At 43.9% G+C, this 14,082-nt stretch overlaps 1 protein-coding gene across 4 annotated transcripts in view; it reads left to right on the forward strand.

Annotated features, from left to right (window-relative positions):
- Positions 1-14,082, forward strand: part of TDRD10 (tudor domain containing 10) — a 1,872,714-nt gene that overhangs the window by 1,103,802 nt on the left and 754,830 nt on the right. For all 4 annotated transcript variants that reach the window (XM_069652002.1, XM_069652018.1, XM_069652008.1 and 1 more), the window contains one exon: positions 599-680. In XM_069652002.1, the coding sequence (XP_069508103.1) occupies positions 599-680 (82 nt within the window). The remainder of the gene's footprint in view (positions 1-598; positions 681-14,082) is intronic.

The raw sequence follows: 14,082 nt of genomic DNA on the forward strand, positions 1-14,082 counted from the left end.
TATTGAGATCTCCCTTGATGGATGTAAGTAGCCTAAGCACATTATTCAAAAAGAATGTGTGCGATAACAGAAAATCTTTATAGGCCCTTTATGATTCAAAGGATTTAAGACTATTATAGTAGTTATCGTCATGACTAACTGGCATGGGACTAAGACTAGAATTGTGTAGAGCAGAAATGAACATTGAGGTGATTAGTTTATGCGTGCATATTGAAAGGACACAGTTTCTAGGGTCATGCTTTTAGATAGGCCTCAATTCCTTACTAAAGGATGGAACTGCCAGAGGAAGTTGCCACTTAATTCCCTGTAGCAATGCTGATTGAAAGTATTCCAAGCTCCTTTTGGTAAATTTCTTATTCAATATGGAAAACTCATTAACGAATGTCCAGTTATTGACTAGAAGCCAAAGCAATCATTTAAGTGCTGATTTGATGTGGTCACTCATTTTTCAGCCGAGGGGCATTGTAATTGGTGATTTTGCATTTTCTGTGTTCGCCCATATGGAATCCCCAAACTAGAGAACTAACAGTTTACCAGCATGTACTTTTATTATTTGACAACATAATGACGCTTTCTGACAAACCTATCTGTTTTGTAGGCAGCAGTATTGAAGTAAACCACCATACTCCAGACTCCCTTAAGCCTAAGAAGACATGCTATGCGGTTCCATTGGAGATGAGGTATTCACATTATTAGTTTATATTAGTTTGTGTTTGCTTTTGAAAGCACTATCAATTGAATTTGTTTCTCTTTAAAGTTCTAGGTCTGTTTGAAATTTAACTTTTTTCTCTATTACTAAAGGTGATTACATGCATTTCTCTTATAGAATACATTTCTGCCTAAAGGACAGATACCCCTGCCCAACACCACTTGACTTTACTAGTCTCCCCTCATTCATTGTCTGTCAGAGCAGTAACGTGTGGCTCTACAAGTTAAATTACTCAAACCGGCCATCCTTTCTTGCCTCTTTCCTTCACCAAAAACATGGTTTGGGTAATCTCCTGGAGCACATTCTCCTCCAGTAGACATTCTACTTGTGCCTCTTTTCTTTACTGGGTAAACCTCAATTCCTGTTCGAGCTTGTGTACAACAAAGGGGTTATGAAAATTATTTATTTTTTTGCTGCTTTTTGTTGAATACTTTTTAACTGTTGGCCCTTTAGTACCAGAAAAGAATAAATAAATATGGGGTGAATATAAAAGTGCAACATTAGTATGCAATTTCAGCAAAAACACACTATGAAAGAGTAATACCCTGCAGATTCTGGAAAGGTGGTGGCGTGAATGCTATGAAGTGAATAGGTAGCGCTTAGGCATGTGAGGGATCAACATTCATAAGGGTAACAGTACATACACTGGGAATGGAATGGAGCACAACACACAGACTCTGGAAGGAGGTCCCACACGTGGTCAAGAAGATGGCTGCTCACAGGCCCAAAATAAAGGGTGGTATGTTGTAAGACCTGAGGCACATTTTTAGGAAGGAGAGACAGTGCATTGTTTCTGGGGGGTGGGGGAATAGCACACAAGTTCAGGGAAGGGGAACTGCTCAGGCTCATGAAAGGGGACAGCGCAGTGATGCAAGAAAGGGGACAGCGCCCTGGCATCAGGCGGGGACCATGGGTTGACAGAAGAAGGGGATAGTGCACTGGAGTATCAAAGGGGCAGGGTGATGGTGCAAGAAAGGGGGCAGCACACTGGCACAAGAAAGAGCACAGTGTGCTGGTTCTAGAAGGGGGATACTGCACGATTCCAAATGGAACAGTCTGTCAGCTTTGGGTGGTGTGGCAGCCAACAGATCTGGGAGGAGGAGTAGGCAGGTGACAGTTCCAAGGAACTAGGAGGTATGGGAGGACAGAAACTAGGTCTGTGGATGATGATGGCAGACTACAGTTTCAGTTGGTTGAGGGAGGAGTGGCTGAAGGCCATTCTAGGGAGGACACACTAAGAATGGGGGAAACATGGCATTCAAAAAAAGTCCCACAAGCAGACAGCAGTTCCAGATGCTAATAAAAGCTTCAAGAGCTGAGAGTTTGATGTGTCACAACATTTCCAGTTGGGGGAAAGGCAACTCTGGGGGTAAACCTTCCTCCCTGGTTTGCGGAGAGGAGTATACTAGTTCCCAAAAAATTTTACACTGGGATTCTTAAGGATTAGCAAATTGAATACCAATCAGGAGGCAATAGTGAGCTAATCGGAGCATACCAGACACTGTTGCTGATGAATGGGAGTGGTTGCCTCCAAACCAGTATGCTGTCACTCCTACATTGTGGCCTGCATCCCTTCTCTCACATGGATTTTCTTATTACTCTTACATCCGTCCCCATTCCTCCATACTGTGTGGGTGTCCCTGGATTGGGATGCTACCTGAACTTTTTTGCCTACAAATATGCACAATTTCCCTTTAAACTTGGAAGCGTGTGGAGGTGTGGCTCTGGGCATGAATAGCTACCCCTGCTATCCGGTGACTCACCTCAGTCCTCTTTTCCGTGCGGACGGAAATGGGCCTTTCTATGATGGCGCATGATTTTTTCTAGCTGCACAATGGCTTTCCCTTCAGTTTGTGTCTTTCATTCACTTGGCTTCCGGTGCCTTAACATAAATCAGTAATGCGCGGATTTACAAGAAGTGGTTCCTGTGAAGGATCCACCTCGGCATCAGATCCACACATGCTCTGTCGCAAGGGCTTTGGGTGATCACCGGTGGGACTCGAGCATGACCTGTAACGCACTGACACCAAGGTCTTTCAAGAACATGGTCACCAGGCTGCCCGAAATCTTCTCCAGGTCCATGCCGGAACATCTTAAATCCTTTGTACTTCAGAGATCGAAGCCACAGGATAAGATAAGAAGTCCTCTCTTTTCTAGAGCTCCCCAGAAGGGGGATTTCTTCCCAAGAAGTTTCTCTGCTAGGAGGGGTCTAGCGGATCCCCCGCATCGCCGCCCATCCTGAGACTTCCAAAACTAGCGCTGTACGCACTGAGGGGTCAACAAACTCTACAGGGATGGCACCAAGGGTCCTTCCAGCTCGAACACTAGAAAGACGTCTGAGGGGCTAAAAAGCCCTAGTACCGGGCAGAATCCAGAGGGGCGTCTAATAAAACCTCAGAATACCAGTGCTATAACTGAGTGCAGTACGCCTCCCAGAGTTTTTTCTGAGGTCTGAAACGTCACTGAGTCGGCACTCGAAGGCCCTCACAGGCCTAGCAGTCAGGGCTCTGCACCGGGCTCCAGTTTCCTGTTCATTTCATGTGACTTAACAAAAGGAGGCAAAATGATGGCCAAACAACTCAGTGCTTCGACGCCAGTGACTGAGGAGTCCCAACTTGTGGTTTATCTCCCTCAGAATAGGCCACACAATTGATTGCCCATACTCCGCTGGGGATGCTCACCATCACAAGCATCATGGTACACCATGTACCCCTCCACTACTAGGTAGTCATAGGCGGCATGTCAGTTGAGACAGGCACCATTGAGACCTGCCTTTTCTACCTGGAACCGCACAGTGGCTGCACAGACTGCAATGCATCCAGTCTCTGAAGCAGCCTGTGAGGAGAGATTTTTTGACAGTTTCATGAACCTGATGAAATCTCAACAAATGACAGAAATACTTAGGGAGTGATCAAGGAAGTCATTCTCCCTGATTTAGCCGTAACCACGAGCTACGCTGCTTCCACCTCTGCAGGACCCATTACCAGGCCGCTCCACAGGATATTAGAAGGCATGACAAAGCCTGTATCTGCTGGCACAATTGGACAGCAGTTCTGCGCAGATGGCACTAGACCGCCAGAAGGATACGGACAAGGAAGAAGACGAGGAGGAGGATACCCCTTCATCAACGAAGTCATTTCATGAGGGCCTGGCAGAATTATTAGGGGACCCCCTGCAGCAAGTACAGCCAGATACTGGCGTCCTGTCAGAAAAAACTACTATAGCTTGGGGCATCCAATTGGTCTGAGATTGAGCTGAGCTAATGCTGTCTAAGAAAGTCTACCACTGCAATCAGCAAACACCTCGACGCATGTTTCAGTCAAATAGAAGGTGAGCGTTTATTTCTTTTGGCACATCCACAGCCACATTCTTTGGTAGTGGCAGCAGCCTCTCTATACTCCAAACCCTCCTCAATGGCTTCTTCCACTTCATCCTTCGTGTGTCCCAAAGAGGACAGGCTAGTGGAGTTGTATGGAAAAAAGCCAAGCCAATAAGGATGCAATGCTGACAGCTGCCAACCGGAAACTCTGGAGGGAGCTAGGGGACTTTGTGCAGGGTCTTCCAGTTTATCGCCAAGCAGCCTTCAAAGCGGGTCTTTCAGTGTTACGCTCACCTGATCTCTGCGGAGGCGTTAGGGAACGGTTGCAGCCCTCCCGGGGGTGAGGTTGCTCGGGTCTGAATTTGCCCTCTGCAGTAATGTGATGACTGGTGGTAATAGGTGATACTGCTTGGGACTGCTCCTGTTGATTAGTTTTGGCGAGCACTCTGCCCTGCTGCTTCTGGCAGGGACGCTTGTATGATCTGGACAGAGTTCCTTCGGTGGTCCCTTGCACGTGGTAGTCCAGTCCTGCTGCGACTAAGCCACTATACTTCAGGTAAGTGTTCCTGTTTGCCTTTGTCTTTCCTCGTCTGTTTTGTTGTATTATAAAGTTTGTCTTGTATTGCTGGCCATTCCACTTTTGATGTTTGCTCTTTTGCTTTCTTCCCTTGTAGGTGATGTTGCCGGCCCGGCAGAAACTGCGGAGCTCGAGGCGGTAGCCGGAGGGAATGAGGAACGAAACTGTAGTGGTACAGTAGCTGGTAAGTTAACTAGGGGGCGCGCAGGGTTCAAATGCGGTACAGCCCTAGGATGGATGTTTTCTTTCTTCATCTTCACAGGGTCCGAGTTTGTGGATGCGGAGTGCGGTGCTGCGGCATCGGGATCAAGATTACTGGATGTCAGGAGATGAGTCTGCAGATGAAGCGATGAAGCACCGGTTTCCTGGAGGTGAGTATGCAGGAGAACAACTGATTTCAAAGGTAAGTAAACTGGTCCAAGCGACGGTGAACGTCACGTTGCACGGGAGCACACAGTAACGCGAAGCACCGGCCTTAAAGATGGAGCAGCTTATATAGCTGAGCTTCTGAAGCCACGCCCACCAGGTTCAGCCTGCCTGCCACACCCGATGAGTTAGCACATGAAGGCCAGCCCTAGGGAGCCACACCTGATGAGTCCGCATGTGAGGATGTTCTCTGGGATAAAGGCTTTCAGCTCCTGGAAAGTTCTTGTAAAATAAAAGCACTCGTGCACTGAAATAAAGTGTTCCTGCTTACATTTCTATATGAGCCTGGCGCCGGAGGCGCCAGCACAGAGTCCAGCCAGGGCCCCTTTGTTTATGGGTCCCAATGGGACATAAGTGAGTCGGGTGACCCATTGCCCCATCACTAGATGGTGTGTTTTTTGTGTTCTGGGGCCTGTGGCCATGACACTCAGAAGGGAGTATCATAGTCCAAGATGTGTTGGACTCCTCCGTCTCCCACATTGATATGGCCAGTAGGGGCAATTGTATTGGACAGACAAGTGCCATTCTGCTTGGATGCATGCTACCAAGTTCTCTGCTGATGTGCAGGACAGAATTCTTGATTTGTCCTTTGAGAGTACAGAATTTGTCCATTCGTCAGCCGATGAAGAGCTAAAAACAAAAAACAGTACACTGTTGGTGAAATCCTTGGCAATTATGTCAAAGCCATCATTGAAGCCTTATCTGGTCGAGATCCGCAGCAGCGTACACCGACAACAGGGTTCTTCTCTCTCCCTCCCTCATGTACCCCACCTTCCGACAACAAAAAAAAATGATATTGAGGTCCGAGTTCACAGCCCCAGGTAGGTGGCCGATTGATTTGTTATGTGAGCTTTTGGCAACCCTCTTCTGAGACCCGTGGCTTCTGACAATCTTATCTGAACCTTTTCTTTCCCCTAGAAAAGTTTAAGATGGTGACGCCTACTCACATAGTACAGGCTCTCTCTATGGGAGATTGGGGTGTGCGCCCTGGACCTGAAGGACACGTATTTACATGTCCCCATTTGGCAGGCGCACAGAGCATTCCTACGCTTCACGGCCCTGGGACACCATTTCCAGTACAAAGTTCTGCCATTTGGTCTCAATTTGTCACCTCATGTTTTCACAAAGGAATGAGGGCCACCAACTTTTTCTGTAATTTTACAACTGGTGGTGAGGGCCAGAATGGACGTCATTTACGACCCAGTCTTCTCACTCAAGGTCAAGAAATCGGAGTTCATTTCCTCTAAAAATCAAGCTTGCACACAATCGGGCAAACAATGTTCCCTTATCCGGACAGGTTCCTGGACATTCAAAGAGTGATCAATCATTTCCTGAGTACACAGACCACATTAGTTTAGTCGTACCACCCCATACTAGCGCTCATATCTGCTTGCATCCTCACAGTTCCACTTGCCAAATTGAGGATCTAACTCATCCAGCTTCCCCTGCCAGACTCTTGGGACCTCAAAAAGGGATCACAGATGGACAAAATAACTATTCCTTTATCCCGGAAGGACCTTCTATTGTGGAATGAGGAGAGCAATGTAATGTGTGGTGCTTCTCTATGCTGGCTTAAGCACTCAGCAGTAGTCACATTAGAGAGGTGAGGGGCCACTCTGGGCGACAACCCTACCCACAGGATTTGCTCCTTGCAGGACAGGCAGCAACACATAAACTTTTGGGAACTCAAAGCTATCAGGTTGGCTCTGAAATATTTGCTCTTTGCCAGGGCAGAGCCACCCTAATCGGAATGAATAGCTCAAAGTCCATGTTTTATGGGAACAAGCCAGGAGGGCCCAGATCTCTATTGCTATGCCAGTTGGTGATACAGATATGGAATTGGGCACTCTGCCAGGGAATGACTGTCAGAGCGGCTCACCTTCTCGGAGGCAGCAATACAGATGCGGACAGGCTAAGCATATTATGAATGAACACATATTAATGGGAACTACATCAGGAAGCCCTCAATCAGGTGTTCCAGGAGTGGGACTTCCAGAAGTAGATCTTTTTACTTTGGAAGTCAACGCCAAGTGCCTTTACTTCGTCTCTTAACCAGGGCAGGGCTAAGGTTCAAGGTGGGATGCGTTCCAGATCCCTTTGAACAACCTTTTAGGGCTACTCGTTCATGTGGTCAGTAGGGTGCAGGATGATTCTGTTGACTCCTCGCTGGCCGCCCAGGGTGTGGTTCTCGGACCAATTGCATCTGGCGAGTCAAGGCCCCTTAGGTTGCGAACAACCTTTCAACTTCTACTGACCCTGCAAGAGGGAGCTATGATTGATCCAGCTATGGAGATGATGGCCCTTGCGGCATGGTTTCTGAGCAATTCACTCTGGCACATCTTGGGCTATCCGATCATAATTTGAAGATCATACAATCTGCAAAATAAGATTCTATTAGAGCCCAGTATAAGAACAGATGGTGGTTGTTCTGCTTCTGGGCAGGAGATAATATTGGTCCTCTAATTTGTTTTCTTAATGACTTTTTGTCCTTTTTAGCCTACATGGTGCAGACTAGGATGTAAGTGGATACATGCTAAACTTATTTGCTGGCTGTTGAGGCATGCAAAAACTTTGACAAGATGACATTTTCCTCAGCTAATTTGGTGGTTAAAAGGCATTTACAGCGTCTTGCAAGATTGTATCCTCCACTCAGTCGGCCCCACCCAATTTGGCACCTTAATGTGCTGTTGGCAGCATTAGCACATAAGCTCCTTGAACCAATGGCATTGGTAGATATAAAATGGGTCACATGTAAGACAGTATTGTTAGTAACACTGACATCTGCTTGAAGAGTGAGCGAAATTCTGGTGTTAGAAGCTTTAGAGCCCTATATAGTTTTTATAAGGATAAGGTGGTGCTTTTCGCACATCCTAAAGCTCTGCCTAAAATGTGTCTGTCTTCCATATTAAACAGGAGGTTGTACTGCCAGTCTTTTCCCTAATCCCCAGTCAGATGCCAACAGAATGCGGCATTCACTAGACTTGCAACGAGTGCTAACATTTTGCCTCAGAATGAAAGGGGAAGTTCGCTCAGAAATGTAATTGGCCCAATCGATGGGGCATGTGTTTTTTAGCATTCATCGATCGATCTTAAGAATGCATCTTAGCTTCGTTTTTCTCACTTTTACACATGCAAAAATGACCGGTCGCGTACCACCATCTTGTGCTAATCCTGCCCGTTGATCCATCGCCCTGAGTTCAAGTGCCCTAATGGCAATAATTCAGATCACCTTACCATAAAGCTGACGTCACTAGTCAAAACAATATGCTCCACCTATTCTCATCACATTCATGGACAGCATAGCCAAACGTACCCTGTCATCACCGATGTCATAATGTTTTCACAAAAAGGAGAAAAAAAGTATATTTTGAAGAAAACCACAATAGTAGGGAACGTAACAAGTACTTTTATTGTTGACCTAATGCTCAAACGAGAAGCTTCTGTTCAGGAAAACATTGATAACTTTTGCCAATTGAGGTTATAGCTAGCAAACATTGCATGCTTTGCATTTTTTGTGTAACTGTGAACGATGATCTTATAATGATGATTCCGTTCATCGATTACAATCGCGCCTTGAAACTCTTGTGTATAGGTGCGTTATAAATGCCATATCATATCATATATCGATCTATCTAATTTATCCCAGTATTTGCATTCTTGAGTAAAAGTTCTTATGTTAAATTACTGATACTTGATCGACGCACATGCCATTCCGTTAGGGAGAAGATGGGAGTATTTACACTTTCAAATACAACACTTCCCTTCCGCACATTTTCAGACCCTATAGGCTGCCATTTTGCTCCTTATTAATACTACTGCCTAAGGACAGATTGGTGTCTGGCGATCGTCCCAGAAAATGGTTATCACAGATGCGTTGTTGACCATTACTGTCCAATTACGGTTTGAGAAGCCGTCAACTGGAAAATTGAAACCAGGGCAGGAGCACATCGGTACAATGTAGTTATGTAAAATTGAGAATGCAAAAATATATTTCAGTATCCAGTTTATAATAGAATATACACTGTACATAAATGTTTCAATTTACGTTAAAATGAACACATAAGAGGTCTGTTCTTTGCATCAAACTGAACAATTCACCCGTCACATCGTTAATCATCAAGTATACAGCACACATGCCATCCTCACTCACCTAAATATTATGTAAAGCTATGCTTACATTATGGCCATTCTCTTATGTGATGGTGACCAACCGCTTCGAACGACAGACCTCAGCAGTAGAAACTTAGCTTCCCTGTTTCTGCTTTCAATACAGAGAATCTTATCGATTCTTTGTGGATATTCGACACATTGTGTCCTTGAAAATGTTAGTACGGTTGATTCAAGGACAAATAACAATGAGACCCTCTGTGTTCACTGTCAGCCACGGTTTGGTTACATTTAAGGGAACACGTGCCACAAAAATGTACAATATTATCATCTGCTTTCAATTGCAAGCTGTGCGGTGAAACACAATGAAATATTTCAATTATTCCAAATAGCATAATATTTACTTCCATTTTTAACATTATCAAGGCACCTGGTGCCACAACATTTACTGATTCTTTCACAGATTGCCTAGGCGCGGTGCAGACAGTCTTGGACTGGCCTGTAGGGCAATGCCCGAAACAAAAAAGCAAAATGCTATTGTGGGCACTTTTTTTGGTCAAAGTGGGACACTTGCATGAGTTAATTCACGATGTGGCTAGTAGTTTTGACCATTGTTGCTGAATAAATAGTCTTTACATTTCACAATTTGTCTTTCATTTTATCAAACAAATCCCCCACGGCTACTATTCATACAGTCTGTTACATAAGGAATGAATTGCCATTTGGAAATGTGGGCCACTTTTTCATTTTGAGCTACACCATTTTATGCCCCAGTCCAACCCTGGCTGCAGAACACGTACACCACACATTGCTGTCTAGTAGTGTTCACAAACAAGCATTTAATGCCCTGGGCATGTATATATTGTTTGATATGGATGCACAGAACTGAGGCCATCCTGCAGCAGTTTGGTTGGGGTACATATCTGTCTACACATAGGGTTCAGATCGGGCTAGGTGGTGATAGCATTACTGTTGAAAGAGTTTTTACAAGTGCCAGTCTTTCTTCAATGTAAAGCGAAGCAACGACATCACAATGAAACCAAATTGTATTGCGCTTGTACAGGTCCAAGCCATCTCCTCACTTCTCAACAATTAGAATTCACACCATTAAAACAGGCTTTTCCAGCTTGGCCCCCATACAAGGACTTCTGATATTTTGTTCATTGGTTACATAATTTCACTGTTGGGACTCTGCAACCTATTGCAACATTACTCAATGCACCTAGTTCCCAACAACTTATAAGTATGTATTGCTGTAGCTAACTAGCTATTTGCTACCCACCTTCAGCGTGGATTAAAGACGCACAAACTCATTTTAGAAATCATATTGGACATATGGAGATGGTTACAGCGTGAAATACAGATGCATGGCTATAGATGGATGAAAAATGGTTGGTTAATGAAGGGGGAGATTGCCCACCAGGCTGGGTGGACTGTTGCTCCCAGTGCTACACGTGCAAATTCCCCCCAGAAAATAACACCAAAATTCTAGCCCGACCAGAATGAGCTGAGTTTTTAAAGGCCCACGGGCTTCTGTGTAGATCTAGTCCAGCAATCATCTTAATTTCTGCAATTTTACAGGCACGCCTGGGTGTCCTCCACAGTAATATGAAAATGAGCAAAGGCAACAGGCGCATGTTCATAGTGCACATCAGCAAAGTATGCATTTAAATGGCATATTCTTTGGTCCGTTATTTCAATGTTAGCTAACACTGTGGCCCATAAATCTTTGGTCTGTTGCAATCTGCCACCACTTTGCACGATTCCTACTTGCCAACGATGTTAGACTCCATATATTAACCTTGTTTTCATTCTGTATGATTGTTGCTCCATTTTTCTGATTAAATTCTTGAACTCTTGTGAGTTCATTACAAAAAAAGTTTGGTAGCACCCCCAGTAATAACCATGAACAATAAAATGATGGTAGATTGTGGTACTCACTTTTGTGCACGGTTCAATAACACGCGCAGATGGATGTAACAGTCGGGTATTATATATTATTATAATCCTCTTACTGGTCATATTTTATGCAAATGATGGACAATATTGTCCCCTTAAAGCTTTTCCTGTGAAAGGCCGCGAGAATGTGAGCATCTTAGATGCCATCCTTTTCACCCCTTTCCATGGCCCTTTCTGAAAACTTCTAAGTGTTTTTAAGGAAAACTCCTCCCCTTCATGCACAACCCAAATACTTATTATTGGTCTGACTTAATCCCTCTCTATCACCATATCCACGGATGACACCCTACGCCGTTCTCCCTGCTTCCATGAATAGAAATATGCAGTAAAACGTTACAAGAAAGTGCACTATGTCTGCACAATAAATGTCAAGTCCGCTCATCGTCTTTCACTGTGCTATCCATGGGCAGTGCCCATAGGTACAATTACCATCAAGTTCCCAACCCCAACTTCTTCTCGTGTCTTGGATAACATGCATGGCACAAACATTTGGTCTGACATGTCCATGTGACCGGGGCAAGGGAAGGGGGTGATTACAAGCAATTAGTCAATGGGCAATGTGGGCAAATGAAAGGGGTGGTGTGCCGGGGAAGGGAAGGGAAGTCGGTAAAGAGTGAAGGGATGGCGCAAAATGTTAACAGGGGTATGGCATTTTATTGTAAGTAATCGTAAAATGAAGGGGCATCAAGGATAGAGATATCTATGCTTGACTTGCAAGCCAATGCAACTCCTTGGGGAACTGGCTCTACTCCTTCCTTGTTCTAACAAGCTGATGCATACTTGCATTCAGAACATATGTTCAAATTACAACTTCCATTAATCCCTTTTCTTAATGCAATGCAGCAGAGAGGTAATGTTCGTCAAAGTATAAAATGAAATGCATCTTTGTTGCATGCTAAAATCTTTACATCGTCATCCTGTTTGCTCAGCCTTGTGCATGGGCAGACCTTAATCCAGTGTTCAAGTCCCAAAAAAAAGGGGCGGCCCATTAACTTATCAATTCAACGTTGTTTCACCTGAAATTCGCATATGAAGGTGCACTCTGAAAAAAGTGTGTGGACTGCTGAAAGAAAATTGGGCTACTCCGTCCACACTCGTGTCCCTTTGACTTCAGCCCAGTCATAATACCTGATTACTAACAGTCACACAATTGATAGTTGTTGTTCCGTCAATCCGTGTCCTGTGTGCAAGATAAATTCTAACAATTTTAAAAGTATATCTTGCATCTGTTGTATTTTAAATATTCAAGTATGCGATTGCATTACTTTCAGGCGATGTTCTATTTATCGTAATGAAAACCTTTCTCGACACTTTTTACAAATTCAGAATCAAAAAAAGCATATGTATCTAGAACTTTTATCAAAAAAGACATTTCAATGATTTTGAAATCAAGGCACATACTTAATAATCACATTGACATTTATTGTTGTAATATGAATCAATGATATTGAGGCAAACATAAAAAAATTCCAAGAAAAATAGAACTATTTATGCATATTTAGCCCTGTACTTTAGGCACATATTATGGAACACCTCCAAATCTCCAGTGTGGCAGAATTCGGTGAGTCCCTTCATGTCTTTTGAAAGCATTTTGTCGTACACAATCTTCTAGAGTGCTGTGTGAGGAGGGGAGCCTGTCACCAACCACTTTTTCTTACGCTCCTGCTCCTTACTCGCAGGTCCATTTAAACATTTGCGCAAATGTTCGTTTTCTCCCCAACAGTGTATGTTTGAAAAATGGTGCAGGACTGAGCACCATTTTTAAAGCAGAATATCTACAGACCCATCAGAAGTTTTGGAGTTCCCCAAAGATGGTTGCTGATAGACTATGACCAATTTAATATGCTTTCTGTACCTTTTTTATTTTTACCAGCAGCTGTATTTCTTTTAGAAATTGATTTTGCGACGATCCATATATCATTTTGATGCTGTATGTGTGGGAACTACTCTTTCATGGCCTTTGCTATTCCAACGTGCCTGTCAGCGGCTATCGGGTCTATTTGCATTCCTCCAGATTGCAGAAGTTCAATAGATTCAATGAAACCATATGCCTCCATGGCAACAGAAGATGTACGTTTGGATACTTGCAAGATGACTGAACTCACTTTTTTTTTGCTTTCCTTATCTTGGAAGTGGTATGTTCAATATTTAGCAGAAATCTCAGGACTGTCACACTTTCCATCCCTAGCAAGCCTGAGCCTTTTGCCAGCGAGAGCATTGTCCATTGATATCGGTTAGAGATTCCAGGCCTGGCTAATAGCCGGGAACAAGAAATGTTTCTGATATTTGTAGTATTGGGTTTTAGCAAGTAGATCAAGTCCCACAAATTTACAGAAACTTTACAGTTTACTAAACGTTGATCCGCTAAACAACAAAGCAGATGAATGAAGTACATTGCCAGCAGACACTTTTCCAAGCATCGGTTGAGGAGCCCATGAAAACGTGTTATGATTGTGGACACATTTACCATTGATCTTCAGGTTGGTGCCTTTGACTACACAAGTAAACTTTACCAATGTCTCCCCACGAATCCACCTATGTAACTTGTGATCACTTTTAATCATTTTCATGATCTCTATCATGCAGCAGTCAACTACAATGTATTTTGGCTCCCTTAATAGTCAATCGTCTAGCTGTACTGTGGTTTGCGATTCAATTGTGGTGGATAAATCCTCCACACTGGGAAGAGTGAAGTCCAGATCATGAGCACAATCGTCTATCAATTGTGAAGATGCTTTAGTTATTTCAGCGTGTGATATTTCCAGATTTTCCTCAGTTATTGGGGAAACGGGTAGCATGTTCTCTTTTTTCGATTGCCCTTTTTTAGAGGGTGTCGATTGTGTGAGCAGATTTGCTAGCAATTCTGAAATATCTTCTGTGTTGTCTGTCTCTTCTGGGTGAAGTTGTGTGCTGTAACAGTGATCCATGGTTACTTTCCATGAGTCACTGGTGACATTCCATTCAAATCTTGGCCACTGGACATCT

This window comes from Ambystoma mexicanum, chromosome 1p, assembly GCF_040938575.1.
Source record: "Ambystoma mexicanum isolate Mex_15411 chromosome 1p, UKY_AmexF1_1, whole genome shotgun sequence".
Classification (NCBI taxonomy): Eukaryota; Metazoa; Chordata; class Amphibia; order Caudata; family Ambystomatidae; genus Ambystoma; species Ambystoma mexicanum.